Raw genomic sequence first — 27,714 nt, forward strand, 5'->3', positions numbered from 1 at the left:
AAGAACACTTAACATATAAATAAATACAGGAACAAAAGACTTACTCTACTATGGTCAGACTGAAAGAATGTAAATTCGGTAACATAAATACAATGATAATCAACCATAAGCCATTTGTTATCAATAGGCTAAAACAAAAATGTCACGAAAGGACAAAGGCAAACACATACTATGGAGAATGAGCAATAACCATCCCAGTCTTTCCAAAGCAGACCACTTTACACACCAGCAGACATTTAATTTTTATTTTAAACAGCATGTTTGCATGTGTTCTAGGATTACAAAAGTAATACATGGCTTATTGCAGAAAGCTTGGAAAACACAGAAAAGCAGAGATATGTATCTGCCTTATTTCTAGCACTATCTGCTAGCTGTCCTACACAGCTGCTGTTCCTCTCTTTATAAAACACACGCTTGTGTTTTTTATAGTATTTGAAGCATTCATTACTCTATGGACTGGCATTCCACTGGAATCTGTTGACACTGAGTACCGATCACCTGTGAGATTCCCAACTTCCTTGTCCTTCCTCTCCCTTCTCTGTCCCTTTAAGAAAGACCCGTGTTGTGAACAACCTGAAAACAGGGACAAAAAAGGGCTCTACCCTGAGCCCTTAGCATGATAGCACGAGAATATTCCTTTTCTTTCTTTAATTCACTCACTGTTCTTTATCTAGTGTTGAAAAGTAAGAAATGCCAAACCATTACCTCTAGAATGGCAAATTAATAGGCATCTTATGGCAAAAGGAATACTTTAAGGACATGAGCATAAAGGTAACCTGCAGTCTGGTTATGAGGAGAGAAATGACAGCCCTCATTGGTCAAGATGGGCTTCTCTGAAGGAGTAGTAGCTTCGGATGACTTTCTGACTTTTTTCTCCCCAAACAACATTTATTTAGTGGGCATCTCCTGAGTACCTTTGAAGTCATGTGACAGTTACAAAGCTATACAAGATAGGATCCTTCCTTCAGCAGCTTCAATCTAACGGGAGGAAAAAAGGCAGGTAGGTAAAACCTTGCAAATGAGATAAAACATGTTAAGTGGCCTAAGATTGTTAGAATGTTCTGGGAGTTCAGAGATGTGAGCTGAACTTGCATCTGATTGAGGGGATCAGGCATTGATCAGTCTTCGAGCAGGCATAAGTTATACATATGAAGTGTGTGTGTGTGTGTGTGTGTGTGTGTGTGTGCATGGCTAGGCAAGGGAGGAAATTCGAAGCAAAAGGAACAGACTGAGCAAAGGCAAAGGAGCATAAGAGACTAAGAAGTGTTTACGGAAGAGAGCGAAGCCAAATTTGGCTACAGCAAAAAAGTAACAGAAGAAAAAGCTGGAAAGGAAGAGTGTGAACCCGTGGCTGAGAGCCCGGAATAGCAAACTAGTTTGGACTCTATTCCCACTACAATTTGGAACTATTTAGTCATTCAGCAAATATTTCTTGATCATCTGCTACGTGCTAGGTGCTGTGATACATTCGGTGAGACACAAAAAGGAAAACAAGGCATGGCTTGCGGTACAAAAGCAAGGTGTCCCTGCTCTCACCACAGAGCTCCATGATAACCTTCTAGAAATGTAGTTCAAACTCAAAGTGGACTTATTAAGAGCAAAATGAAACTGGCCAAAAGACAAATTAATGATAAGGAATCTTTCTTGGCTACTTATTGCTGAGTAATAAACTAGCCCAAAAATTAGTGATTTAAAACAACAATGATTTGATTTGATTAACCTGCTTACGATTCTGCAATTTTGGATGGGCTTCATGGAGATAGCTCATCTCTTTGCCACGGGGTGTCAGCTGGGGTAGCTTGAACAACTGAGGTCTGGCTGGAACGGCCAACTTGTATCGTACATCTGGACCTCAGACTTCATTGTAGGTTGAGTTCCTCAGCTCTCCTCCACAAGGCATTGCATGTGGTTAGCTTGGTTTTCCTTCCAAAATGGTGGTCTCAGACATTCTTCTTTGTTTCTGGTAATCTGACTTCTTACGTGGCAGCTGGCTTCACCCGGAGCGCAAAAAAGGAAGCTCTTAAAAAGTAGCTTATAATTGGCATGGTGGTATTTTCAGCATATTCTAATGGTTAAAGTGGGTCACAAAGTCAGCCCAGATTCAAGGGGAGAGGTCTACACAAGCGCATGAATATCAGGAGGCATGATTCTTTGGAGGCCACCAGAGTTACCAGTCTACCAGAAATCTTAAAGTCAATTCAACAGCATCTTCCACAATTTTAATCAGCTAACGGGCGTTAAGTACATAGATGTTTCTGCTCTACAGCACATAACCTGCCTGCCTCACTCTACCTCCACCTTTTTGCATGCTAGCAAAATGCAGTTCTCAAGCCACTATTGATCACTTAATCGAACTGCATCAGATTCTAAACGGACCTTGGAACATAGTTTCAAACAGGCCAGCATCGGGAAGGGAGAGGGCTCTCAGCTCAGAACCATCCCTCCTGCTCCTGAGCCCGTGTCACTCCCGAGAGCTCCCCAGGTCATGTACCCCAGCTTCAAAATAGGAAGAAAGAAAACCCATTCGTGCTCCAACTCCCCCTTCCGCCAACTGCCACATCCTTGTCTCTCCTAGGAGACAACTCAGCCCTCATCTGTGTTACAGGGCCCTGTCTCTGGAGAGCTAGAGCAGAAGATTGAGTTCCTGGTTTTCAGAATGACATTAAGATCCCTCTACAGCCTTTATTACCCTCTTATGTTTTCCATTTCCCAGACTTGTCCAGTATGGTCTGAATGCCAAGTTCAGTGGTAATACCAGAATTTCTATAGGAGAAGCTTGGGAAGCAAACTGGTTGGACAGAAGGTCAGAGGGATGAAGAGATTTTTCCTGAAATTTTTACAAGAGCCATGTGATCCCTCATAGGACTAGAATTGGTCACCAAAATTGACCTAATTAGCCAAGAGGTGACAAATACAAATATATACTCAGATCACAAATTTAATTAATAAAAATGTGTACTTAGCACATATAAAAGCAAAAGTTAACTGAGTTAAATAGAGCAGCAGCTAGGCAGTTTTTTAATGTGTTTTTGTTTTGTTTTTTACATTTCTAACCATCTGTCAATTATTCCACATTGAAGCAGAATCACATTGTAATTAAATGTTCCAGCAGTCCGTCCATACAGATTTGAATTCTGGCTCCATCCATTCACTGGGTCATCTTGGGCAAGCTACTTAATTTCCCCGTGCCTTAGTTTTCCCACCTATAAAATGAAGATAATAATAGTACTTTTCTCATAGGGTGTAAATAATACTTGCAAAGTGCTTAGCGTCCAATAAACATTCTCAATAAATGTTCCTTATTATTCCATACATTACTACGGGTTTTTTTTAACCCCGTGCTTTATAGATATTTTTTTCTCTTATTAATTCATGTTTGGAATGATCTAAAAGGCAATGACTGTTGAAGATTAGGAGAAGCTAAAGATACCCTCTAAACCCCCTTCTTGGTCCCTTGGCCAACTTTAAATAGATCTTGCCAGCAAAAGGTATCAATACCAAAGTGTCAATAGCAGATTAAAAAAAAATACTTCAAATAATATTCTCCTAAGCCTCAGAAATTAAAAATAACATTAAAAATAAAAGAGAGGTGACAGAGATGAACTTAAGAAGGAAAAGGCTGAGAAATAAGCACTGAATCTACACATACTTTAAATGTTTTAAACAAAGTGTGTACCTTCTTATCAAATTTGTATGGGGAGAAGATGATATATATAGAAGCAATTTAGAATTTGCTTGGGATATAATTATACAAATCCACGCAACTGCCATCATCTGTTCTCCCAGCATCCTGTTTGCTATTACAAACACAAGAGGCAAGCAGAAGCATCCAGAAGAGTTAAAAGAGGGGGACTCTCGGCCCCCTGCAAGGTGCTCACTGGAACAATTTCCCTGCTGCTCTGTGTTTACAGAATCCTATTTGCATAGAGGAACTGCAGGAGCTCTGGATGATAGCAGCTCTGAAAGAAATCAGCAAAAGTGCACGTGAGGGATGGATTCAATACGCTTCCTTGACTCTAGAAGGTGTAGATAGTTGTCAAGCACAGAGCATGAGGATGATCAATCTTCAGATTCTCAGAGGTGGAGGAGATCATTGCCTACTGATCTAAACTGGGAGTGCCAATAGATTTTGTGCACAGTCCTCGGGGCATTTTGTCATTTACATTGCATGATGGGTCAGTTACAATGGAAATATAATTGGCCTGAGTCATTTTATGGGGAGTGACTCCCTTGTGTGGCTGTCCACCTTCTGGGTTGACACCAGGAGGGCAGGGGCCTCTAGGAATTCTCTCCTACCCTCTTTCACTCACCAGCTGCCGGCAGAGTTTAGGGTTCCTTTGATCTGCTTCACTCTGGAAGCTGTAGTCCTTTCTTTCTTTCAGATATGGAGAACAGGCTCGAAATGTTGTTTTGCAAGCCTGAGAAAAATAGTATTACCATCTTATTGTCAAGAGAGTTCTATAATCCAAGCAAGGAAGAGCATTGTACCCATTCTGTGGTCTGGGGGCTACTGAGGGTATAAAAGTAACTTCCAGAAGTTTTGAAGACATCAACCTTGTCTTGTTAACCAGGACATAGCACCCAGAACATGCCCGATCTCGTCTGCTCTCAGAAGCTAAGCAGGGTCGAGCCCGGTTTGTACTTGGATGGGAGACATCAACCTTAAAGGATTTTGCTTATAAGGTGGCCATGTTTATAATTTGGGGCTGGTGGCGAGAGAATAACTTTATAGTTTACCAAAGCCCTTATTATTGTCCCATCAAAAGTAGTTCTGATTCCTAAGTTTGATACCTCTCTCTCTGTCTCTGTCCCTCCCGTGTGCACTAACTTAAAGAAGACAAGTGTTCAGTGGAAACTTTTGCTCTCAGTGGTTTTGAAATATTCCCCCACTTCAAAGCAGGCCTGCAGTTGATCCAACCTCGTTAGGATGTGTTTTCTCCAAGAATAAAACAAAAGCTCTACAGGGGACTGAGAAGCCAAAGGTGGGAAATCTATACCAGGCACAGTGAGAGAAGCTAATTGGCCTGAATTAATATCATTGTTATGTGGGCTACTGCCCCAGAGACCAGACCTGGGCCTCTCTGCCCCCACTCTCCATTAACCTGAGTTTATCTAGCATTGACACATGCTGAGATTGGGCGGGTGGGAGAGGAGCAAATGGAAGATAACACTTTAAAAAAAATTTTTTTTATTTTTAAGTAGTCTCTACACCCAATGTGGGGCTTGAACTCATGACCCTGAGATCAAGAGTTGCACACTCCACTCACTGAGCCAGCCAGGCACCCTGGAAACCAGCACTCTGGCTCAGAGAGAGATGACACCCTGAGTAGACGCCTTTCTCAGGATTCACAGGGACGCACTGGCACAAGCAAGTACGGCATAACTGAACTGGCGGGAACAGAGGGTCCAGCATCCCAACAGGGCAGCGCCACAGCCCCCTTGATGAATGGCACAGAGCTTTCATGCAGTTAGTTGGGGAATCCCAGACTTACCTTGGCCACCTGGGGATTTCTGTCCTGTAAATGTGTCAGGAGGGAATCTTGAGTCTGCTTAACCTGACTGGTGAAAAATTTCTTCCATTTCCGCCCAGCAAAGTCCGCCAATTGCCCAAACAGGACAAAGGCTGAATATCTCAGGTTGTCATTCTCCTGTGGATCCCCAGTAAAGAAAACAACAAAATCCAAGTCATTGCCCAAATGCAAGGGCATCAGAAAACAACACAGCCATCGATCTTTGTTGCATGGTAGGAGGTGGGTCACCAGATCCAGTCTAAAGCGCTTAGCTGGCTGAGATGGGGGACAGAGAGGAGATGGGCTGAGTCTTCAGTGAACGTCTTCTCTAGCAGACAAGAAGACTAGAATGGGGGACCTCTGTGCTAATCCCAGTTCCCCAGCTCTTTTCTTTATTAGACAGTGTTTTGGAGATAGAATATATTTATATGGTTCAAAATTCAAAGTAATCAAATAGTTTATATATATATATATATATATATAATACATATATATGTATATTCATATACATATATAACTATATACATATATATAACTATATACATATATATATATATATATATATGTAAGTCTCCTTCCTACCCCTTTCTGCCCGCCACTAATTTTCCCTCCCATGAATGAACAAAGCTATAAATTTTCTGTGTAGCCCTCCAGAAAATTAGGAAGAAACAGAATAAAATATATATTACGTAGTCCTTTCTCACATTTTTACACAAATGGAAGCACACCATGCCACTGTTATGTACCTTGACTTTTAGCAAGGTTAAGTGTCTAATTCTGGATCTCGGCTCAGGTCAGGATCTCACAGTTTGTGAGTTTGAGCCCCGCGTCAGGCTTCTGTGCTGCCAGTGTGGAGCCTACTTGGGGTTCTCTCTCTCTCCCTCTCTCTCTGCCCCTCCCCTGGTTGTGCACTCACTCTCTCGCAAAATAAATAAGTAAACTTTAAAAAAATTACAGCCAACTATCATCATCTCCATCCTCACCAGGTATTAAAAAAATGATTGCACGGCAAATGAGTCCTGGAAATTAAGATGACACCTCCAGAGAGATTTCGAGACATCTCCCTGCAGATATCTGTTTACATTCCAGGGAGACAAAGTAGACACCTTCCTCTCCCCTCCCCAGAGACGACTGGTTCACATTCCAGAGCAAAGGTCTCTCCGTCTCTCTGTCTCTCTTAGTGGGAGGAGAGGCAAATGTGCCAGAAGCTCCTATATAAACTCCAGATTTTGTAATTTCAAGATTTTTCTTCCTCTCGTAGGGTGCAGGTTCATCTGGAGAATTAGGTGTGGAGAGCTCATGCAAAGTGCTCTGTGAGTAAATAAAAGTTCTGTTTCCTGTTCTACAGATATTATCTTTCTGTTAGAGAGAGAGAGAGAGAGAGAGAGAGAGAGAGAGTGTGTACGTGTGTAACTGCAGTATCTCAGATCCAGACTAAACAGTGTACTTTCTGCTTAACCTGCCTGGTCACCTGGCCATGAAGAGCACAGTTCCTGTGATCAGACGGCCTGGTTTCATATCCACTTGCTGGCTCCGTGAATCTTGGGCAAGTTACCTAACCTCTCTGTGCTGTGCTTTCCTTATTTATAAAGTGAAGATATTAACAGTGCCTACCTCACAGGGCTATTATCTGAGATAACCCACGAAAATTGCCCAGCCCCACTCCTGGCACACAGTCAGGGCTTGCTAAAGGCAGACTATGGTTATTGTCACATTCGCCAGAGAGCACCGAACGCACGTTGGCAATGCTATCACCATCTCCATCCTCATTGGACGTATAGTCACTCCTCCATAAAAACAAAAACTCCTTAAGGGGTAGTGATGGAATGCTATTCTTTATATGTTTTCCATAACCCCCTGGTACAATACTAGGCTCGCAGTATGATTTCTTAATTAGTAAGTTAGTAATAGAGACCATGTTCTCTGAGCAACACAGCCAGGGCTCATGTTTCTAATCCCACTTCAACTTTAATAACCCAGAAATCTTCTGAATCGTCTCGCTTACGTCATCTAGTAAAGTCCTGGCCTGGAGAGTGATGTCTATGAAGAAGGAGCCCAGACTTTTCCCCTGGATCTTGCTCAGGATGATGGTCAGAGTCTTCATGCTCTCGTGGATGACGTCAGCACTCACAGGGTCATACAGGCCATGCACCAGCAGGTCTAGGACAATTTTCTTATACTTTTTCACCTGTTAACAAGGTGTGAAAAGCATTAATATTCTAGCAACTGAGGAACTGCTCCCAGTGAGTTGAAAAGCAATCCCACTTCTAATCTTCCAATAAGCAAGGACCTGGACGAAGAGCATGACTTTCTTCAGGAACTGCCACAACAACCGTTATTGCTGTACAAATGCTTCCATCAACCTGACCCAAGAGCCAGCTCGGTCTTGGAAGAAGAAACGAAAGAGCAATCTGGAGCTTGGCCTCTGAGCAGATGAGGGCAGCGAGGGCACATCAAGGAGTATGGAAGGCTGGATGATCTAGGCATCCGGGGTGTAGTGGGTACTTTTATAGAAGATGAGACGGAATGGTCACGGAAGCTGATGGATACTGAAGGCAGAGGTGGGGATAACGCCTTTGACCGAACAAGCGTAATTATTCAAAAATAAATCAAATTCACCCAAGAGGAGGACGTCCAGGTGTGTGTTAATCCCACCTGCAGCTCTGTTTCCCAAGGCTGATAATACTGAGGTGCGACAACTATCGTATAACTGCAAATGAGTCACACCCTTGTACAATCTCCTTCCCTTGAGTGCGGAAGAAACCAGTGGCTTGTTTCCAGCCTACAGACTATGACAGTGGTGATGGGATATCATTCCCACGGTCACATTACATTACATGGGATTCCATCTTAGCAGACATGAGTGCTAGAGGCTTTCCTGCCGGCCTTGAAGATGTAAGCTCACAGGCTGTGAGGGGACAGGTGTCAGAAAGGAATGCAGTCTGGCCCATCTTGACTGCAGCCTCGTGAGATCCTGAGCGGAGGACCCAGCTAAGCTGTGCCTAAAGTCCTGACCCCAGGAAACTGCAAGATGATGACCGCCAGGTGTGCGATGACCTGTCACCCAGCAGTAGAAAACCAGTACGTGAGGTGCCAGCGCTGGGGACTTCAGGCCACCTTCCCCTCCTACCTTGTCAGGGGTCTCAGAGGCCATTGCTCCCAGGCCTCTCATTGCCATGTGACGCTTTTTAGCATTGGGGTCCTGGGCTCTTTCTGCCAAGATGAAAAACACGTTCTTCGGAGGCTCCTGCTTCTGGAGACTCACTGTCCAAGAGATCTGGGTAGTAAGTAAAAAATGTATTGATCTGGGGAGTGTTCAGAGTCATACCTATCCCCACCCCAAACCCTCCCTCTAAAGAAAATTTCTGTGTTGCCTGCTCAATTCTGCCCTTCTTTGTCCACCCAAAGACGCCTGATTTTTGCTGGAAATACATTAGTGGATCTACATAATGAAGAAAATGGATGGAAGAGGAAATAGGTAGAGAAAAATAATGCAGGGCTGGTGTTGAGATAGGTTGGGTGGGGCTTATGGCTGGTGCCCGAGGACCACTGAGGGTGTGCTAGAGCTCAGAAGAAAGGGGGCTTTAGACAGTTGATGTGAGCTGAGAACAGTGACCCTCCACAGGACAAGGAATGCTGTACTGCTTCCAACTCAAAGGAGAGAGTTTCCCTGACCCTTCTTTTCCCTCCAGCTCTTCCCCATTATTCTGCTCTACTTTGTAGCTGAACGCTTTGAAAAAGGTGTCTCTACTTGTTTTCTCCAATTCCTCTCTCCATTATCTCTTGAACCTTCTGGGATCAGGTTGATGGCCCCACTAATGTGGCTAAATCCAAGGGTTAACTCCCGGCACTCATCCTCCTCAACTTCTCAGCAACACTTGACCTAGCTAGCAAAGCACATCTACAAACATTTCAGGGCACCTGAAGGATGTCCCACCCCAGGAAGCACGCATCTGAGCAATTAAGATTAGGAAAAGAAATGTATAAAGAATGCAAATTGGGGAACACTGTGCAGCTGACACAGGAACCTACTTTAAGGACTAAACTCTAACTGCAGGGCAAGAGATGGGTTACCTCTGTAGTGAACATATGCTTCCAGGAAGGCCCCAGTGTTCTAGGCTTCACACACATGTACTGGAGTCAGAACCAAGGACAATGCACGATCCAGACAAAATCCAAGAAAAAGCCACCTCCTCACTATCCTTAGTAGTGAGGGGCTAGAGGCTGGACCCATGGCTCTATTGGGTATCTGGTTGATTACCAAGTCTCATCACTATTTCTCAATATTCATTGCACTTCATTCTATATTTTTATTATTATTAAGTGTGCAGCAAGCTAAATTCTTCCCAGCTCATCTCGTTCTCCTGTAAACATTCTGTCTGAGTTATAAGAAGTGTCACCAAGCGTTTTTTTTCGAAAGGAGCCACCAGACCTAATGCAGACCAGGCAAGCACACTTTACAAAGTGGCTGGTAGGGAGGGACCTCTGTTTGTAACATGTGGTGACAGACCTTGGAAAAGAAAGACACCATTGACGTCCTTTTCTTCTTAGGCTGGGTGGTGGGGATCGGCAGGGGCTGGCCCAGGATTCTTCTTTGTGTTTGGTCCATGGGACTAAAAAACAAAACAAACAAACAAAAAACCCACCAGAATTGTCATATGAGCCACAAACACTCCTCCGAGCCTTGTCCTCGACAGGCAATGTCATACAAAGCACTGTGCTGGGGTAAGGACACAAAGAAACAACATCCCTGAGGCTTGTCCTTGGGAACCAGTCCCCTTGGTGAGGAGATGGGACAGTCCTGTGGAAAGATAAAGAGCAGGAGGAAAGGCAGCAGAGGCATCAGTGGGCTGTCCCCTGATTCCCATTCCATCCCAGAGCCTCCCTGTATCAGAATCTCCAAAGAGATGAAATGAAGACTCTGGACCCCATCCACACAAATCCTCACGAGTGGAAGTAAAAAGTAAACTTTTTTTACACAAAGTAAACTTTCTGTTTTTTAAAGTTTTCCCACGAATGTCTACTGGTACTGCATTTTAGAGGGGATCTTGATATCATCTCACAATTTTGAGACGCGCATATCTTTCAGCGATCCTTGCATCCTACAGATAACACTGGTAGCTCAGATGCTCAAACGCATACATACAGGATAGGCACTACCTCTTTGTAACGAATGATCTTTGTAATGCAGTGTCCTTTAATAGTTGTAACTTACTATTTAATACAAGCAAGTTACACATAGATATTACAAGTATACAGCTACAGGATAATTACTACGCAGTCATTAAAAAGGATATTGGGCAAAAACACTAAAAAAAACTCAAAAAAAGAAAAATCTATATAGATGATATATGTTAATAAACATCCTTTTTTGGAAGGAAAAAAGGAATATTGGGCAGACCTACGTATGCTAAAATGATCTCCAAAACATGCTATTGAGTGAAAGCTGGAAATCAGTATGCTACTGCTTGTGTAAAAAGAACAGAAAGGGAAATATATACATGCACACATATGCTTGCATCTGTAAAGAGAACAGGGAAGAAAACCCAAGAAACTTTAACAAAAATTGTCTTTGGGGGTAGAAATCTGAGCAACCGGGGTAGGAAGAAGACTTGCTTATTCATACTTTTTTTGTATATCTACAGTATTTGTAATTTTACCATGGGTATATATTATTTAAAATATACATTATAGGAGCATCTGGGTGGCTCAGTCAGTTGGGCGTCTGACTTCAGCTCAGGTCATGACCTCATGGTTCATGAGCTTGAGCCCCACATCAGGCTCACGACTGTTAGCATGGAGCCTGTTTTGGATCCTCTGCCCCCCTCTCTCTCTGCTCCTCCCCCCATTCACGTTTTCTCTCTCTCTCTCTCTCTCTCTCTCAAAAATAAACATTAAAAAAATAAAATATATATTACAAATAAATACAGCTCACAAAGTGATTCTGATCTACAGCCTGATTTGAGGTGCACTAGTATAAACAGTATAAACCAGTCTGAACTAGTATAAACCAGTGCTTCTCAGACTTTAATGTGCACTTGAGTCATGAGAGGATCTTGCTAAAATGCAGATTCACTCAGTGAAGGTTTCAGATGCTGCCTTTCTTCTAATCTCCTGGGGGGGGCGCCATTGTTGCTGGTATGAGGACCACATTTTGAGGGCAAGGTGTAAAGTTAAGAGCCACAAGAGTCAAGAGAGGACTGTGGGCTGAAACAGCTGGTAGAGACCCTGCATGTCGGTGAACTTTAGAGAAGAGGCATTCAGCACACGGAATACAATCAATAATATCAATAAATAATACAATCAATAAATTGTCAAGTGACTGTGTTGCATACCTGAAACTAATATAACATTGTATGTTAATTATATTTCAATTAAAAAACAATATGGGGGGGAGAGGGAATGGGGAAAATGGGTGATGGGCACTGAGGAGGGCACTTCCTGGGATGAGCACTGGGTGTTGTATGTAAGTGATGAATCATGGGAATCTACTCCCAAAGCCAAGAGAACACTGTATACACTGTATGTTAGCTAACCTGACAATAAATTATATTTAAAAAATAAGCAAACAAATAAAAAGTATATGTATTAATATATTAATAAATTAATAAATTAAATAATAAAATAAATTAATAAATGTATTAATTTGATAAATTAATTTAATAAATTTAATAAATTAATAAAAATAATAAATATAATAAATAATAAAATAAAATTATATATATATATATACATATATATATATATATATATATATATATGAGCCACCTGGGTGGCTCAGTCGGATAAGTGTCCAACTCTTGATTTCGGCTCAGTTCATGATCTCACGGTTCATGAGATTGAGCCCCGCATCAGGTTCTGTGCTGACAGTGCAAAGCCTGCTTGGGATTCTCTCCCTCTCTCTCTGCCCCTTCCCCACTCTCTTTCTCAAAATAAATAAATAAACTTAAAAAACCCAAATATAACAATAATGAATCTGGCAAAAAATACTTAATCAAGTTGGTTAACAAAGCCCAAAATTAACAGCAAAAAATACAAGAATAAAAATAAAGGAGAGGCAGGAGCATATTTGACGCATTGGGATTCCAGTGGGGTTCCATGTAGCTAGTGTCCTGGTAGCAGCGGTAACAATTACAATAGGAGAGTGTAAAAAAGAAGGCAACAGAAAGTAGTTAAAGGCCGGCTGTGTCGGGTTTTTGACTGCTAAAGCGATCAGTTTCAATTCTATTTTGTACCTAAGAGTGAACTGTTGATTTTTTCTAAAAGAGGTGAAATCCATGTACCACGCAACTAACTATTTTCACAATGTTGCACAACTACCACGTCTATCTGGTCCTAAAACTTTCTCATCACCCCAAAAAGAAAACCCCATACCCACGATGAAGTCACTCCCCATGCTGCCCTCACTGCAGTCCCTGGCAATCATTTTTATGCCTTCTGTCCCTATGGATTTACCTATTCTGGGTATTTTATATAGAATCATATGATATTGTAACCTTTTGTGTCTAGCCTTTTTCTTGGTATAATGTTTCTGAGGTTCAACCATGTAATAGCATTTATTGGTATGTCATTCCTTCTTATGTCTGGATAATATTCCATGACAGGCAAACCTCATTTTATTACACTTTGCTTTACTGCAGTTCACAGATACTGTGTTTTCTATAAATTGAAGATTTGTGACAACCCTGTGTCAAGGAAGTCTAGTGGTGCCATTTTTCCAGTAGTATTTGTTCACTTCGTGTCTCTGTGTCACATTGGGTGACTCTTGCAATATTCCAAACGTTTTCATTATTATTATATTTCTTATGATGATTTGTGATCAGTGATTATGACTTGCTGAAAACACAGATGACGGTTTCTTAGCAATAAAGTATCTTTTTAATTCACATGTATATTTTGTTAGACATAATGCTATTGCACATTTAACAGACTATAGTATAGTGTAAGCATAATTTTTATATGCACTGGGAAACCAAAAATTCATTTGACTCACTTTATTGTAATATTCACTTTATTGAGCGTTCTGGAACCTGACCCACAATATCTCCAAGGTAGGCCTAGATATGGATATACCACATTTGTTTATCCATTCATTTCATTGTTGATAGATACTTGGGTTATATTCACCTCCTAACTATTAAGAACAGCATTGCTGTCAGCACTGGTGTGCTCCCAATTCCTTTGGGTCTATACGTAAGAGTGGAATTGCTGAGTCATGTGGTAATTCAATGTTTAACTTTTTGAGGAATCCCCAAGTGGCTGCACCATTTTACATTTCTACCAGTGATGTGCATGGGTTCCAATTTCTCCACATCACCAGTTGTTATTTTCCAATAACAACCGATTATCATCATCATCATCATTTCCATCCTAGTGCATGTGAAGTGGCATGTCCATGTGGGTTTGATTAGCACTTCCCTAGTGACTAATGGCATCGTTTTGTGCCCTTGTTGGTGATTTCAATATCTTTTCCAGAAAAATGTCTATTCAAATCTTTGCCTGTTTGTTAAATGGGCCGCTTGTTTTTGAGTTGTAGATTTCTTGTTTTTTTGTTTTTTTGTTTTTTTTGAGAGAGAGAGACAGAGTGTGTGGGGGAGGCACAGAGAGAGAGGGAGACACAGAATCCAAAGCAGGCTCCAGGCTCTGAGCTGCCCGACGTGGGACTCGAACCCATGAACCGTGAGATCATGACCTGAGCTAAAGTTGGACACTTAACCCACTGAGCCACCCAGGTGCCCCTAGATTTCTTAATATATTCTGGATCCTAGGCCCTCATCAAATATGCGATTTACAAATATTTTTTGCCACTCTGTAGGTTGTCTTCGAGTTCTTGACAATGTCTTTTGATGCACAATCGTTTTCAATTTTGACGAAGTCTAATTTATCTATTTTCATGGCTGTTGTCGCTCATGCTTTTAATGATCTGAGGATCCACTGCCAGATCCAAAGTCATGAAGACTTACCCCTGTTTTCTTCCAAGATTTTTGTAGTTTCAGCTCTTATATTTAGATTGTTGATCCATTTTGAGGCCATTTTTGTATACGGTATGTGGTAGGAGTCTAACTTCATCAGAACCATTGATTTTTGTTTTGGTTTAAAAAATTTTTTGGTAGGAGAAATGATATTCAGGAGCTGCAGGGGTTCTTCAACCCCAGCTGCAATAAAATCACCTGAGGAACTTTTAATATCCTAATGCACTGGCTGTACCAGAGACCAAGTCTGTCACCATCTCACGCATCGGTAATTTTTAAAACTCACCGAGTAATTCCGATGGGCAGTCACTGAGCTAGCGTGACTAGTGACCAATCACCTTGGTTTGCCCTGCAGTATTGTGATCTATAGTAAATATATACTTGGTCTTTGTCCCCATTCCTGGCACAGGGCTCCTAAAACCCTTAGAATTTCCTAAGTGGTCACAGTGATCGAGGCATCTTTTGTCATGTTAATGAGGCTACTTTCAGAAAGCCCTTTCTCACCAAAGGATAAAGCTGGTTGCCAGGGGAATTGGAGGGTTGGAAACTTCAGTCCCACCCCCTCCTCTTGGGAGGCCAGAGAGGCTGCAGATAGAATTCAACAACCAACTGCCAATGATTTAATCATGGTGCCAAGGTAAAATGAAGCCTCCACAAAAACCCAAAAGCATGGCGTTCAGAGAGCTTCTGGATTGTTGAACAAGTGGAGATTTGGGGAGAGTGGCACGCTCAGAGGGGGCACAGAAGCTTTCCGCCCTTGCCCCATACCTTACTCTCTGTATCTCCCATTGGCTTTTCCTGAGTTACATCCTTTTATAATAAACCGATGACTCAGTAAATAAAATGTTTTTCTTGAGTTTTGTGAGCCGTTCTAGCAAATTCATCAAACCCAAGGAGGGGAATGTGGGAACATCCAATATAGCTGGTTGGTCACAAGCACAGGTGACACCCCATACTTGCCATTAGCATCTAAAGTAAAGGGAGAGGGGACTGCCTCGTGGGGCTGAGCCCCTAACCTGTGGATGTGACAGGAGATAATGTCAGAATTGAATTGAATTCTAGGACAACTAGTCAGTATCTGCTGAGAACTGGAGAATTGATTGGTGGTATGGTAAAAATACACACTGACCCTGGCCCTGGGGGGTTCCCTGGGACATGGGATTTTAAAAGCTAAGACCAGGAAAGTCCTGGGGAAACCAGGACATGTTGGCCACCCTATCTACTCTACTCGAGTTGCAAACTTATTTAAACACAGGTGGCTGACAAAACCCAGCCCTGCTAAACAGCTGTGCTTTGGAACATTTGACTCTGACCTGAAGCGCGGGAGGATTTGGTTTCTCCACTGTCTTTGCCCCTCCATCCCTGCTGGTTTCTGTAATGCTCTCTTGGTCAGAAGACACTGGAGAGATCCATGAAAACACGCCTTCATCTCCAGCCCCTAGTCTCTATTTCTTCTACATCTCTGGCCAGCAGACCTCCCCTCACTACTACAATGGGGATCTCAGATAAAAGCCCAGAAAAAAATCACCCCACCGATTAGCAATATCGTCTGTGTTTGAATAAAGGCATTCCCATAAGCTTTATGTGACATGAAGCCAGCGGTCCTCACACCTGAACATGCACTAGAATTGCCTGGAGGGCTTCTTAAAACAGAGTCCCAGAGCTGATCCCCAGAGTTTTTGATTCTGTACATCTGAAGGATGACCCCAAATCTACATGTCTTTCTTTTTTTTTTTTTTTAAGTTTATTTATTCTGAGAGAGAGAGAGAGAGAGAGAGAGCAGGAGCGGGGGAGGTGCGGAGAGAGAAAGATAATCCCAAGCAGGCTCCATGCTGTCAGCGCACAGTTGGATACGGGGCTTAATCTCAAGGACTATGGGATCGTGACCTGAACTGACATCAAGTCAGATGCTTAACCAACTGAGCCACTCAGGCATACCTCAAATCTACGTTTCTAACAAGCTCCCAGGTGATACTGGGATGCTACTGGCCTGGGGACCATACCTTGAAAACACTTCATTAAGAGAAAGAAACTAGAGTATTACTATGCCAGTCTTCTCCAGAATGAAAGGATTTAAAAATTCACACTGTGACAGAACATGCTTGGTTGCTCCCTTGGGTGGTTTTCTGCACACAACCCGCTGTTGCACTAGAACCTGCCACTCCCTGGGTTGAATGCTCCAGATCAGAGTTGACGAGCGTCTGACCGTGGGTAGGGGGAGCTTAAAAGAAGCAAAGTTCCTCAAGCTGAGGGCTGCTCACTTTGGGGGGGGTGGGGGTTGTGGCACAAGCCTCATGATAAAATGGCTACTGTCTCTGGTTCCGGGGCAGAAGAAAATCATGCCTGAGGCTTCTCTCCACTGAGAGAGATTCTCTTGTAGGATTAGCATAGCAAGTAAGTCTTTTAGCCATCCAAAACATCTCCAGGCTTCAGAAGCCAAGCAGCCAGCCCTGTCACTTCGTTTTTTATATGTATATATTTTATTAAGAGACAGCACAAGCGAGGGAGGAGCAGAGAGAGAGGGAGACAGAGAATCCCAAGCAGAGAGAGAGGGAGACAGAGAATCTCAAGCAGAATCTCCATGCTATCAGCCCAGTGCCCGACATGGGGCTTGAACTCAGGAACCGTGAGATCATGACCTGAGCCGAAGTCAAGAGTCGGATGCTTACCCCACTGAGCCACGTGGGCACCCCCCTGTCACTTCTTAATAGGCACCTCTAGAGTTTAAGGTCACGGAAGGCTCTCAAGCAGTGCCAAGTTCGTGAGTGTTGAGTGCTCTTCATGGCATATTCAGTATGTGGCTAGAAAAACACGCAGGACCCCACCTCTAGCTCACCACCTCTGCTAGCAAGCCCTGCCTACCTCCCTACCTCCCCATCATAAGGTAAAAAACTGTGATGTAGCTCAAACTTGCAGATTGTCGGGGCTCATCTTGATCTCTGGTGCAGGAAAAGCAAAGTATTTCTCACAGTGTTGGCTGGGCCTCCGACGTTAGAGCTCCCTGCAGGGCTTGTTATAAACCCCAGGCCTAGCCCAGAATTACTGGACCAGAATCCCAGAGTGCGCAGGGCCCGAGCACTGCATTTTCTACGCTGTGTGACGGCACACACACTGGTATGGGTTCTCTACAACAGAACATAAATGACTCCAGAGTTGGCATACTCACACATCAGGCGAGACCCCAGAAGCCAGAGGAGCAGCTGGGGCCAAGAGGGTAGAAGAGAGGGGAGAGTGTCGGTGACTTTGCAGAGAACAAGGCATTGACTGCATATGTTCATGGAGCACACTGAATTTTGTTCACAATAGAATTAAAATCACCCTGAGCTGCACAGGCAATGATTCGTACATGTTTCTTAAAAAGTTTCCTTAGAAAAGAAAACAAACATAAAAGTGACTGGGGGGGGTCCCCAAAACCCCCACCTGGAGCCCTGTGACTCTTGAGCCTACAGCTGCCGCTGCCCACGTGCACTCCTTCCCATCTCCTTTCTGACATTTAAGTCCTTTAGACCCAATCCAGTCAAACAAAAGAAAAATTTCCATCTGTTGCAATACAGGGTCTCAGAGAGGAGCATTTTAAACAGACTATGAATAAACATATTATGTATATGGATTCAGAGATTTTTTTTTTTACTGTTTATTTATTTTTGAAGGAGAGAGAGAGAGAGTGTCAGCAGGGGAGGGGCAGAAAGAGAGGCAGACACAGAATCCGAAGCAGGCTCCAGGCCCTGAGCTGTCAGCACGGAGCCGGACGCGGGGCTCCCACTCACGAACCCCGAGATCATGACCTGAGCCGAAGTCGTCTAGATGCCCAACTGACTGAGCCACCCAGGCACCCTGGATTCAGAGATTTCTTAGATTTCTGTTCTAACTCCATCTGCAAGCCCAGTCACCCCCATGCTTTGCTATGAGGAATTAGGGTTTTCGGGCCGGTTGCCCTGGTCAGCACAGGCGCCTAGACCAGTGGGACTGGGTCTGGGAGGCCACCTGGCCACTTTGAAGCCAATGGCATGGCTCTGCTTATAGTTTCATTCATCCCTGTGTGCATTCTTCAACCCACTCTTCCTCTTCCGGGAAGTCCTTCCTGAGCGTGCTAATGCCCTGTCCCCCTGGTTTTTGCCTTTTCTGAGACCCCGGAGCTTGTCTTCGTCACCATGTTGTGATTCCACCTGGTCTTCCGAAACAGACATGGATTTAGGGTGATGTAGAAAACTGCTTTGTGGGGCGCCTGGGTGGCTCAGTCGGTTGAGGGTCCAACTCTTGGTTTCGGCTCAGGTCACCATCAGGTCTCGGTTCACGGGATTGAGCCCTGTGCTGGGCTCTGCACTGTTGAGGAACCTGCTTGGGATTCTCTCTCTCTCCCTCTTCCTCTGCCCCTTCCCCTTGCGTGCTCTCTCTCCCTTTCAAAAATAAAGAAATACACTCTAAAAATAAGAAAAAAGAAAAAATTGCTTTGTGTTTTAGGTTGACTCCCAGATTCTGACTCAAAATATAAGGTTTATGGTCAATAATCCTTTAACTTAGTGAAGCCAAAAGGTATATTATAAAGGCCAAAATTACAAAATACTTTGATCTTTTCTGTAAAACAAGGGGAAGAAACTGGTAGATCTCTCCCAATCCTCCCAACACTGACCTTATTAATGATAATAATAATATTAATAGTTACCATTTATTGGGTACTGTGTATGCTGGGCGTTATATTTAGCACTTTGTATACACTGCAGGAGATGCTTTCCAGCGGACCTCTGCTGAGCCAACGTGCCAGGTTCCCTGTATTCTCCAGGCCCAACCAATGCTTGTGGCCCACGGTGTTTGCTCCTCACTTCCGTTTCACTAGCCCTTACAAGCTTACCAAGAACCAGTTTCTGACAGCTGTGCTTGTTATGGTAACCGTGACAGCTAAGTGTTGTAGACATCGATGCAATATGAATACACAAAGAAAGGAAGTTGTTTCCATGAAAGCAAAATGGAATGTTTTGGAAAGATTCAACAACGGGAAAGCTGCCACGTAGAATCGGTGCGGACGGTAAACGTTTGCAAAGAGTCTTAGCGGAACAGTTGGAATTTGAATCACTCTGCAGAAGTGACTTTACGTGTGTCTCCCCCGGTGCCCTTAAGCTCTCATTCCACCGACAGAAACCAAAACCAGAATTCACAGAAGAAGCATTATGCGTGTGCCTTATGCAAGACAGCTCAAAACCCGCCAGCTAGTGGATCCATAGTCAAAGAAAAGACCATAGCCCTACATCAAAGACGGGAAATTCTATATTTTAAGGTAAGATATTTGAGATAAGCATCATCTTTTCTGAATCTTTGCTTCAGTAGGCTTCTTCCCTGAGCTCTTCAGTCCCAATCTTTCAAATAAGAGGCTTTTCCCGCATTTGATTTAATTTCCACAGTCATCTTGAGAAGTCGGTTTAATTATGTCCACTTTAGAAAAGAGGGAAATGGAGCTTAGAGTCATGTAAACGACTCCTGTCAAATAGCTCGAGGTGGCACAGTAGAGTCCCAGCACCACATCTGTACTACCCTTCACTGTGTGCTAAGCCTGTGTCCGGCTCCCAGGTGGCGACAGGCGTGCTCACCAGGCAAGGACACGCTGTGTCCACACTTCGGTTTGAAGCACCAATATCTCGTCTTCAGTCCCCTCCCTTCCTAAAACTCTTTGATGACTTGATACAATGATCTATAATCTATCTACTGGTCACAGCTGGATTGACATAGTTGGTGAAAAGAAAAAAAGATTGGCTTCATGGTCAGCGTTGCCCACTTCAGTTTTACGAAGAGAACAACTCCTCCAGATGCCAGGGACCCGAATGGCATTCCACAAAGGCCCGGGGAACCCTGATAGACCTCCTCCCGCGGCTGAGTCCCCGCCCCCCGCGCGCAGCCGGCCTTACCTGTGGCGGTCACGTGGTCAAGTGCAGCAGGTGCGGCTGGAGCCTGGTGTCCCGGGCTACTCCGATATCCGCTGTTTCCGGGGGAGGGGGTCGGGGGTCGCCAGCTGGGATGACTCGGCTCAATTTTCCCAGTTCTGAATTCCTAACATATAGAAGAAAGGAAATGGGACGGTGAAACAGATCTGTTCAGGATCACGGGTCAGCTACAGAGTGTTGGAAATTGAGAATTATAGGGAAAAAGGAAAGTTTTGATGATGGTATTGGGGTGGGGAAGGGAATCGTCCCCCGAATACCGGCGAGATTGTTCCTAGTGGTTGCAAGCATTACTTGTGTCCTTTACTTTCCCAAAGTGTGCTGAGGTGTCGTTCCCCCTTCCCCTTGCTGTGTTGTCCCCGTATTCTTCCCTCATTCCGAGTCTCACCCACACTTTGTAAAGAAAGGACTGCAATTCTGGGCTCTTCCCCTGCACCAAACCAAAGGGCTCTGCCCGGAGCGGTTTCCCCCGTGACGCCACCAGATGGCAGCATCACTCAATGGACGGGTTCCAGGCTGGGGACACAGCCGCAGGCCTTCCTTCCCTAATCCTGTTAGAGCCGCATTTAAGCTATGGATGGGACACTGTGTTCCAGGCCAAGCAGCTTCTTTGTGACTGGTGCACCAACAGCTAGAGCTCTAACGCTGACGCCCCTCTCTGCTCAACAGACACCATCGGTCCTGAAAGGACCGATTTAAACTGTTGATTTATTGGTAAAACAAACAAAACGAAAAACTGGGAATAATAGTACTTCCTCCTTCCCTGGACTTCCCAGAGATCTACTTATCAGTAACTATTTATTGTCTGGCCTTGTGTTTGGCAAGATGGGCAATAGGTTCTAAAAGAAAAAAGTTACATTTTCAAAGCTCTAGGAGTTTATTGTTATGCTAATAAATGTTTATTGGATATTTCTCTGTGCCAAACATTGAGATAAATATTACACAGAATATCTCACTTGATTCTTACAACAAACCTAAGAACTTTTATTGTGACCCCCATATTAAGGATGGGGAAACTGAGGCACAGAGCGATAACCTTGCCAAATGCCATGCAATTAATTGGTGGCAGAGTTAGAGTTCCACTGCAGGCAGAGTTCAGACTCTTAGCCACCATGCAATGCAACGGGCAAGTTTGGGAAATCCAATTAGGACATATGCAGACGATATAACTAAAGAAGTACGTCAGAGTGGACGTGAAAGAAAAAGTGAGTGAAAGAAAAAGCGGAGAGAAGGAGAAGTAATGCTCTTGAGAAAACAAGAATAATTAAGCTAATACAAAACCCTCTCTGGACTGGGCCCACTGCACACTCGTGGTGACCTCTGAGAATGCAGTTTCAACAGTGACAGAGAAGGCAAGCCAGACCACAGAGCTACGAGGCTATGTGGAAAGAGGAAATTGAGATGTCTTGCTGCAAAAGGAAGGCAGTAAATAGACTAGAAGAGACAGCAAGGTCAAGCAAAGGCGTTCCGGTTTTCTTGCGTGCTTTTTAGAGTAGAATTGAGCCTGGCCGTGTTTGAAAGCAGTTGCAAGGGAGACTTGGATCGTGCAAGTGGCAGAAAGTCGAAGAGGAAGAGGCAAAAAAACAAAACCAAAAACAAAAACGGAACAAAACACGGGGAAGGGTAGCCCGGGGCACAGAGGAGGAGGGGGAGGAGGGAGAGAGATGCCCCCCTTTTGTCTGAAACTGGGAGGCAGCCGCAGGGCTGGAGGTACATTAACACACACATGAGAAAGATGAGCAAGTTTAATTCTTCCGAATTAGCCGTCGTCTTTTCTGTAAAACCAGAGTTCAGTTAGCTCCCAAAAGTGGGAATAAGACTTGGGAGGACATTTTCTTATGCTGAACGAATCCATATAGTGCTTAGAATGACCAAAAAGCAGATAAAATTAAATCAGGCAACAGAGGCTGCTGGAAAAGGGAAATCCCTGCCAAATCTCACTGGGGCACCAGGACTGAATTACCCGCTGCACGGACAGGAACACAGCCGATACTATATACGACCCCTATGTTTAAAGTTTCTTTTGTATTCAGGTTTTAAAATATTTGACAGAGAAATAGCATCTTCCTCATTCGCCAAATGGGCAGAACCCAAACTCGTGCCCGGGAAACTTACTGACCCAACTCCAGCTGTGTTAAACACTTCCCAAGAAGGGCATGGGCACAGCCAACGGCCCCACAGAGTTCCAGACACAGCACAAACTTGGGAAGCAGCGACATTAGGACACGGTGCCCAGCAGGGCTAAGCTTCTCCTAATGTGGCCTTGGGTCACAGCACAATTCTTCTGAGAATTAGGAAGTTTCTTTGATAATTTGATTGCAACATATTGATACACGGATGACATGATGTCCTTCATGCACCATCATTATTTAATTTTATTGTTTGATGACCCTATTTTCATTCTTAATTAATATTTCCTTATATGCAAAAGTACATTATTGGGGCTGATGTAAGTAAAGAAATCAAAAAGGATAATTACTTAGTCTGCATTACTGACGAAAAGGGGAACAGGCAGAACTAAGTCAATCAACAGTTCACTCTCCCTTCAGACTTGGGAAATTACAACAAATAGTTACCGATCAAATGGCTTTTCTCCAGTGTGAGCATCGCCAGAGGCCCCTCCTTCTGTGATGGAGCCTTGTCTCGGCAGGAAACTTACCTAAGAGGGAGGGTTTTCGTTTCCTCCCTCTCATCTTTTGAGAAATCCCTCTGGGTCAGGCCAAACCCTGTCTTGATTTTCACTTCCAAAAAGAAATAAAATCGGCTGCCTGCCCAGGCACAGATTGGGAATACCAACTTCTCATCCATTCATTGTTCATTCTTCACATGTTTATTGAGATCCTACTTTCCACAAGGCACAGTGCTCGCCAGGTGACAAAATACTCAGACTGTGCCAGGAGCCAGGAGAGAGAGGAGCAGAGACATGGTCTCATGTGTCCGTAGAGAGGAGCTGACAAGGAGCATGGAGTCAAAGGGCAGTCCATCAGGACATCCTTCGCAAAGGAAGGAGCATCTGTACCCGGACTTACCAGAAACAGAGTTCGGAAGAGGGAGACAGAGAAGAAAAGCATTCCAGGAGGCAGGTGGATGACCCAAATGCGAGAGGGAGCCTTGTGCTTCCCAGACTCTTCCAGAAGCCACCTGCAGCAATGGCAGAGCCCAGAGCCGGCTCTCCTCAAACCTCAGCACTGTGTGCTTCCCAGTCTCTACTACATCTCTGTCTTGTTTTCTCATAAAAGCCATGGTCTTTTTGTCTCACATCTTTGAATAAAGTGAATGCCAGAGGGAGAAGCACCGAGTTTATTCCTTGGCTTCAAATACCCTCCAGCCCAAGGAAGTGGGAGCCTTGCGATACCCAGGTGATACCCAGGCTCTCCAGCTGGGCAGCCTCTAAGGACAGAACGTTGCTGTCAGTTATTTGCTCATCTAATTCACTGTCTGACTGTCCTGCCTTCTGTTTTCCTGACTTTATTACTTGACAGTCATTATCAGTGCCCCAGTGTAAGAATAAGTTAAAACTCCTCCTTAAGTGGCCTGAGATGATCTCTGAAAATGGTTCTCTACTCTCTTGAACCTGAAAACCCTGACCAATCATGCAAATCAAGAGGTTAAAATCCCTGTGTTTACTTTGAGAACGTCCATGAAACAGCCCAATCAAAGGTATATATATCCGAAAAGCCACTGAGTCCCTGAAAGATGTCACTTTATAGAAGCAATGCGTGCCACTCCATCATTACTACGGTGTGGGGCTCAGGCCAGAAAATGGAGTTAGACACAGGTCAGTGGCCCCAAAATCGTACTGCGTGTGCTGAAAAGTGCAGAGAGTAATGCTGAACTTAAAGAGTTTAGATATTGATTCGTCGGTCATTGAGCTCAGTCAGGTGAACAAGGCCCCAAAAATGTGCCTCTGGATTTACAGAGCTCAGGGTCAGATTAACCCCCATATAAACTCCTCCTGCCATACTGGGATGATCCTTACTGAAAAAAGAACAGATCATTGCACTGAAGAAACATCTTCCCAGAAGAAACTGGAAAAACAACAACAACCACAACAACTTATGGCCCATTCAGCATAAATGTCAACAAAGGTTTTTTTGTTTTTTGGCTTTTTTGAAAGAGAACAAATGAGTGAGGGGCAGAGAGAAAGAGGGAGAGAGAGAGAGAGAAGTGGGGCTCACCTGAAGCAGGGCTCGTGCTCTCCGAGGCAGGGCTTGAGCTCACCCAATGTGGGGCTCAAACTCACAAACTGTGAGATCACGACCTCAGCCAAAGTCAGACGTTTAACTGACTGAGCCACCCAGGCGCCCCTCTGCCAATGAAGGTTTTTTAAAAAGTTCAAGCTTAACACTTTTCCTATCTGAACATGAATTATGCCCACACCATCACTCATGCCCCTACTTCCAAAAACTAATCATCAATGCCTATGAACATCTTTCAATCTAACTGGTTAAATCTATAGCAATCAATGAACTGTGTTGAACTACAGTGTTTGATAGAATCGGCTGAATGCAGAAAATGCTCTGTGCTGTCTTACCTGAGCTAGGCAGTGAGGAGAGCACTCATCCTGACAAGAGATGAATGTAACTAATCCCAGGAACATCGCCGTCCTTTAAAGGAGCCGGGGGCCGGCCAAACTGCATTTTGTCCTTGAAGATGAAACATAGAATGAATTACAGTTTTATCACAAGAGGGAAATACATAATAAGACCTTTGTAGGCTATCTACCCCTGATAATTGCTAGAGATACATTTCATGCGGTTTTGCAAACTTTGAAGACTCCCACATTAGTTTCCTATTTTACAGGGGCCCAGTGAGAAAGCTACATGCACTTTATTGTTGAAGACAATAGACAGCACTCTGGGAGGCCTGATCAACCTCACAGATTCGACCGTGCGTCATTGGCCCTGCTTTTAACAGTCCAAAGCATTCTTATGCTGTTTGTCAGGTTGTCCCCTCAGTCCTAGGAGGGGGTCATTCTCGTGCCTCCTCGACAAGTAGGGAAACTGAGGGGCAGGCAGAGTGAGTGGGGGCTTGCCCAAAGTCTCAAAGCTAGCTGGTGGGACTGGCGTATCCATATATGGCTTCCTCTCCTGCTTTGACCAGCCAGTAGTTCTGTAGATTCGCCTGATCATCTCTACAGGCCTTACTTCCTCCCATCCCTTTCTTCTCCACCCTCTCCCCCACCTTCCTTGTCTCCATTTTCTTTGTCACGGACATTGCTCAGTATATTCCTTCTTCTTAAACAGTCTTAAGATTGCCTTTCCTCTTCCTTCAATTGTACATTTAAGGCAGAATCCCACTGAGTGACAAATGTGTAAGCATTTTATGACACAATTTCAGGCACAATTTTACTAACAGAATAATACACCCATGTCCAAAAGTGCTTTAATATGTGCTGTGCTTCTGTTATTAGAAATCCAGTCTATTGTTGGGACAGTTAACTCTTCCTTGAGGGATTGGAGAAGCTGTTGTAATCGGATGTCTTTTATACAGCCCATGACAGAGGCACATCCACCATCTATATTTGATCCCATAATCCCAGCCTCCATCACAGCTTACTGGGCCTTTCTTAATATTGCTCATTTAAGCCCTCCAGAAAAGAACAAGAGAAGATGGTTTTATCAACACGTATATGTTCAGGAATTAACTCTGCGGGCTCTAGGTCCTTGTTCCTTCAAGAGACTATACATTGGATTGTCCCCAGAAAGGAAAGGGAAGTCGGTAACAAGCAAATCATCCAATCTTACCCACTGGGATTTTTTTTTTCTTTTTTTGCTAGCTTTTAAGTACGCCTGTTCTCACTCTTTCTTATAATTTCAGGTCAATGAACCTTGACCATGGCTTAAAACAACGCAGCAAGTTTTTGATCTTAGAATCCACCACTATATCTGTCAAAACTGGTCCCTATGAGTACAACCATTTTGGAGAGAAAGTTGACAATATCTATCAAAAGTCTTTCTGCATATGCCCTTTGACATAGTACTTCTGTTGATGGTCACTTACACCGGGAACTATGGTGATTTTGTGCAAATTAGAAAAAGGAACCCCTTCCTTAAGACATTTATGCTATCTGCCAGATATTTACTATTATTTGCAATAGCAAAATATTGTTGCAAATGTCCATCAGCAGGGGATAGATTAAATAAATAAATTAGAGTACCTTTATACAATGGAATACTAGGGAACATTATAAAAAGAACAGAGTAAACGTATGTATGCTGATACAAAGAAATGTTTGAGGTATACTATTAAGTGAAAAAAGTAAGGTACGGAGGAGAATATATTACAATTCAGTGTATGTAAATTTTAAAATGAAATATATGCTGACAAAGCCAATTTTTTTTCCTCAAAAGACACTCAAGAAAACATTAACAGGAGACTTCTAGGAGGAGAGTAATAGGCGAGAAAGAAAGCTTTTAGTTCAACTGTATACTTTTCTGCATTGTTTGAATTTTATTACCAAAAGTGTTTATTACTTTCAATTTAAAAAATCAACAGGGAGAGGTGGCTGGATGGCTCAGTCAGTTAAGTTGGACTCTTGATTTCAGCTCAGGTCAGATGTCACCGGTTCGTGAGAGTGAGCCTTGCCTTGGGCTCCACGCTGACAGCACAGGAGCAGGCTTGAGATTCAATCTCTCCTTCTTCCTCTGCTCCTCTTCCCCCCAACTCCCCCCTCAAAATAAATAAACTTTAGAAAAAAAAATCAACAAGGAGGGGTGCGTGGGTGGCTCAGTCAGTTAAGTGTCAGACTCTTGATTTTGATTCAGGTCATGATCTCACAGTTCATGGGATCACGCCCTGGGTCAGCTCCACCATGGCAGCACAGAGCCTGCTTGGGATTCTCTCTCTCCCTCTCTCTCTGCCCTCACCTGCACATATGTGCATGCTCTCTCTCTCTCAAAATAAATAAATAAATAAACTTAAAAAAAAAACATTCTCTCTCCCTCTCTTCTCTGCCCCTTCCCCCCCACACTCTCTTTCTCTCTCTCTCTGTAAAAAAACAAAACAAAATCCACATGGATAATCAAAATACAAATGCCTCAGTCTTTTTTTTTTCCTTTGCATTTTTAAGCATGAAAAATCTAAGAAATGTTTTTTAGTTGCTGTGCACATTCCCCAACAGAATACATTAAAAAAAATAAACTGCAGTGTTTTGGATTCTGTTGGTTTGTTTGTTTTTTATCACAAAGGGACTAAGGAGGGGAAGGAGGAAGGCTGGTGGAGAGTCAGGAAAGCAGGGCCCTGTCTGTGCCCCTGCTCTGTAAGGACATGTTCCCTTCTGAGTCCTTGTTTGAAATTTGT

The 27,714-nt window shown here is 43.6% G+C and overlaps 1 protein-coding gene across 4 annotated transcripts; it reads right to left on the minus strand.

Annotated features, from left to right (window-relative positions):
* Positions 1–231: 231 nt before the first annotated feature.
* MRO (maestro) lies at positions 232–25,041 on the minus strand. 4 transcript variants are annotated; one of them, XM_047826568.1, is made up of 8 exons: positions 24,947–25,041; positions 20,380–20,521; positions 10,021–10,123; positions 8,641–8,787; positions 7,516–7,698; positions 5,493–5,648; positions 4,311–4,418; positions 232–1,987 (listed from the first exon to the last, which is right to left on the minus strand). In XM_047826568.1, exons 3-8 carry the CDS (start codon positions 10,117–10,119, stop codon positions 1,910–1,912), a joined length of 771 nt encoding a protein of 256 aa, XP_047682524.1. In that variant the 5' UTR covers positions 10,120–10,123; positions 20,380–20,521; positions 24,947–25,041; the 3' UTR covers positions 232–1,909. The 4 variants fall into 4 exon arrangements, with proteins under 4 accessions (XP_047682524.1, XP_047682527.1, XP_047682526.1 ...); XM_047826571.1 differs by having other exon boundaries at positions 232–1,991; XM_047826570.1 differs by having other exon boundaries at positions 232–3,203.
* Between the last annotated feature and the right edge of the window lie 2,673 nt (positions 25,042–27,714).

This window comes from Prionailurus viverrinus, chromosome D3 (genome assembly GCF_022837055.1).
Source record: "Prionailurus viverrinus isolate Anna chromosome D3, UM_Priviv_1.0, whole genome shotgun sequence".
NCBI lineage: Eukaryota > Metazoa > Chordata > Mammalia > Carnivora > Felidae > Prionailurus > Prionailurus viverrinus.

Coding starts and splice junctions, on each gene's coding strand:
- MRO (XM_047826568.1), bottom strand. CDS start 10,119: ATGGACCAAACACAAAGAAGAATCCTGGGCCAGCCCCTGCCGATCCCC. Junction 7,699..8,640: donor CCTCTGAGACCCCTGACAAG/GTAGGAGGGGAA, acceptor CCTTGTTAACAG/GTGAAAAAGTATAAGAAAAT. Junction 5,649..7,515: donor CCAGGACTTTACTAGATGAC/GTAAGCGAGACG, acceptor GGGGATCCACAG/GAGAATGACAACCTGAGATA.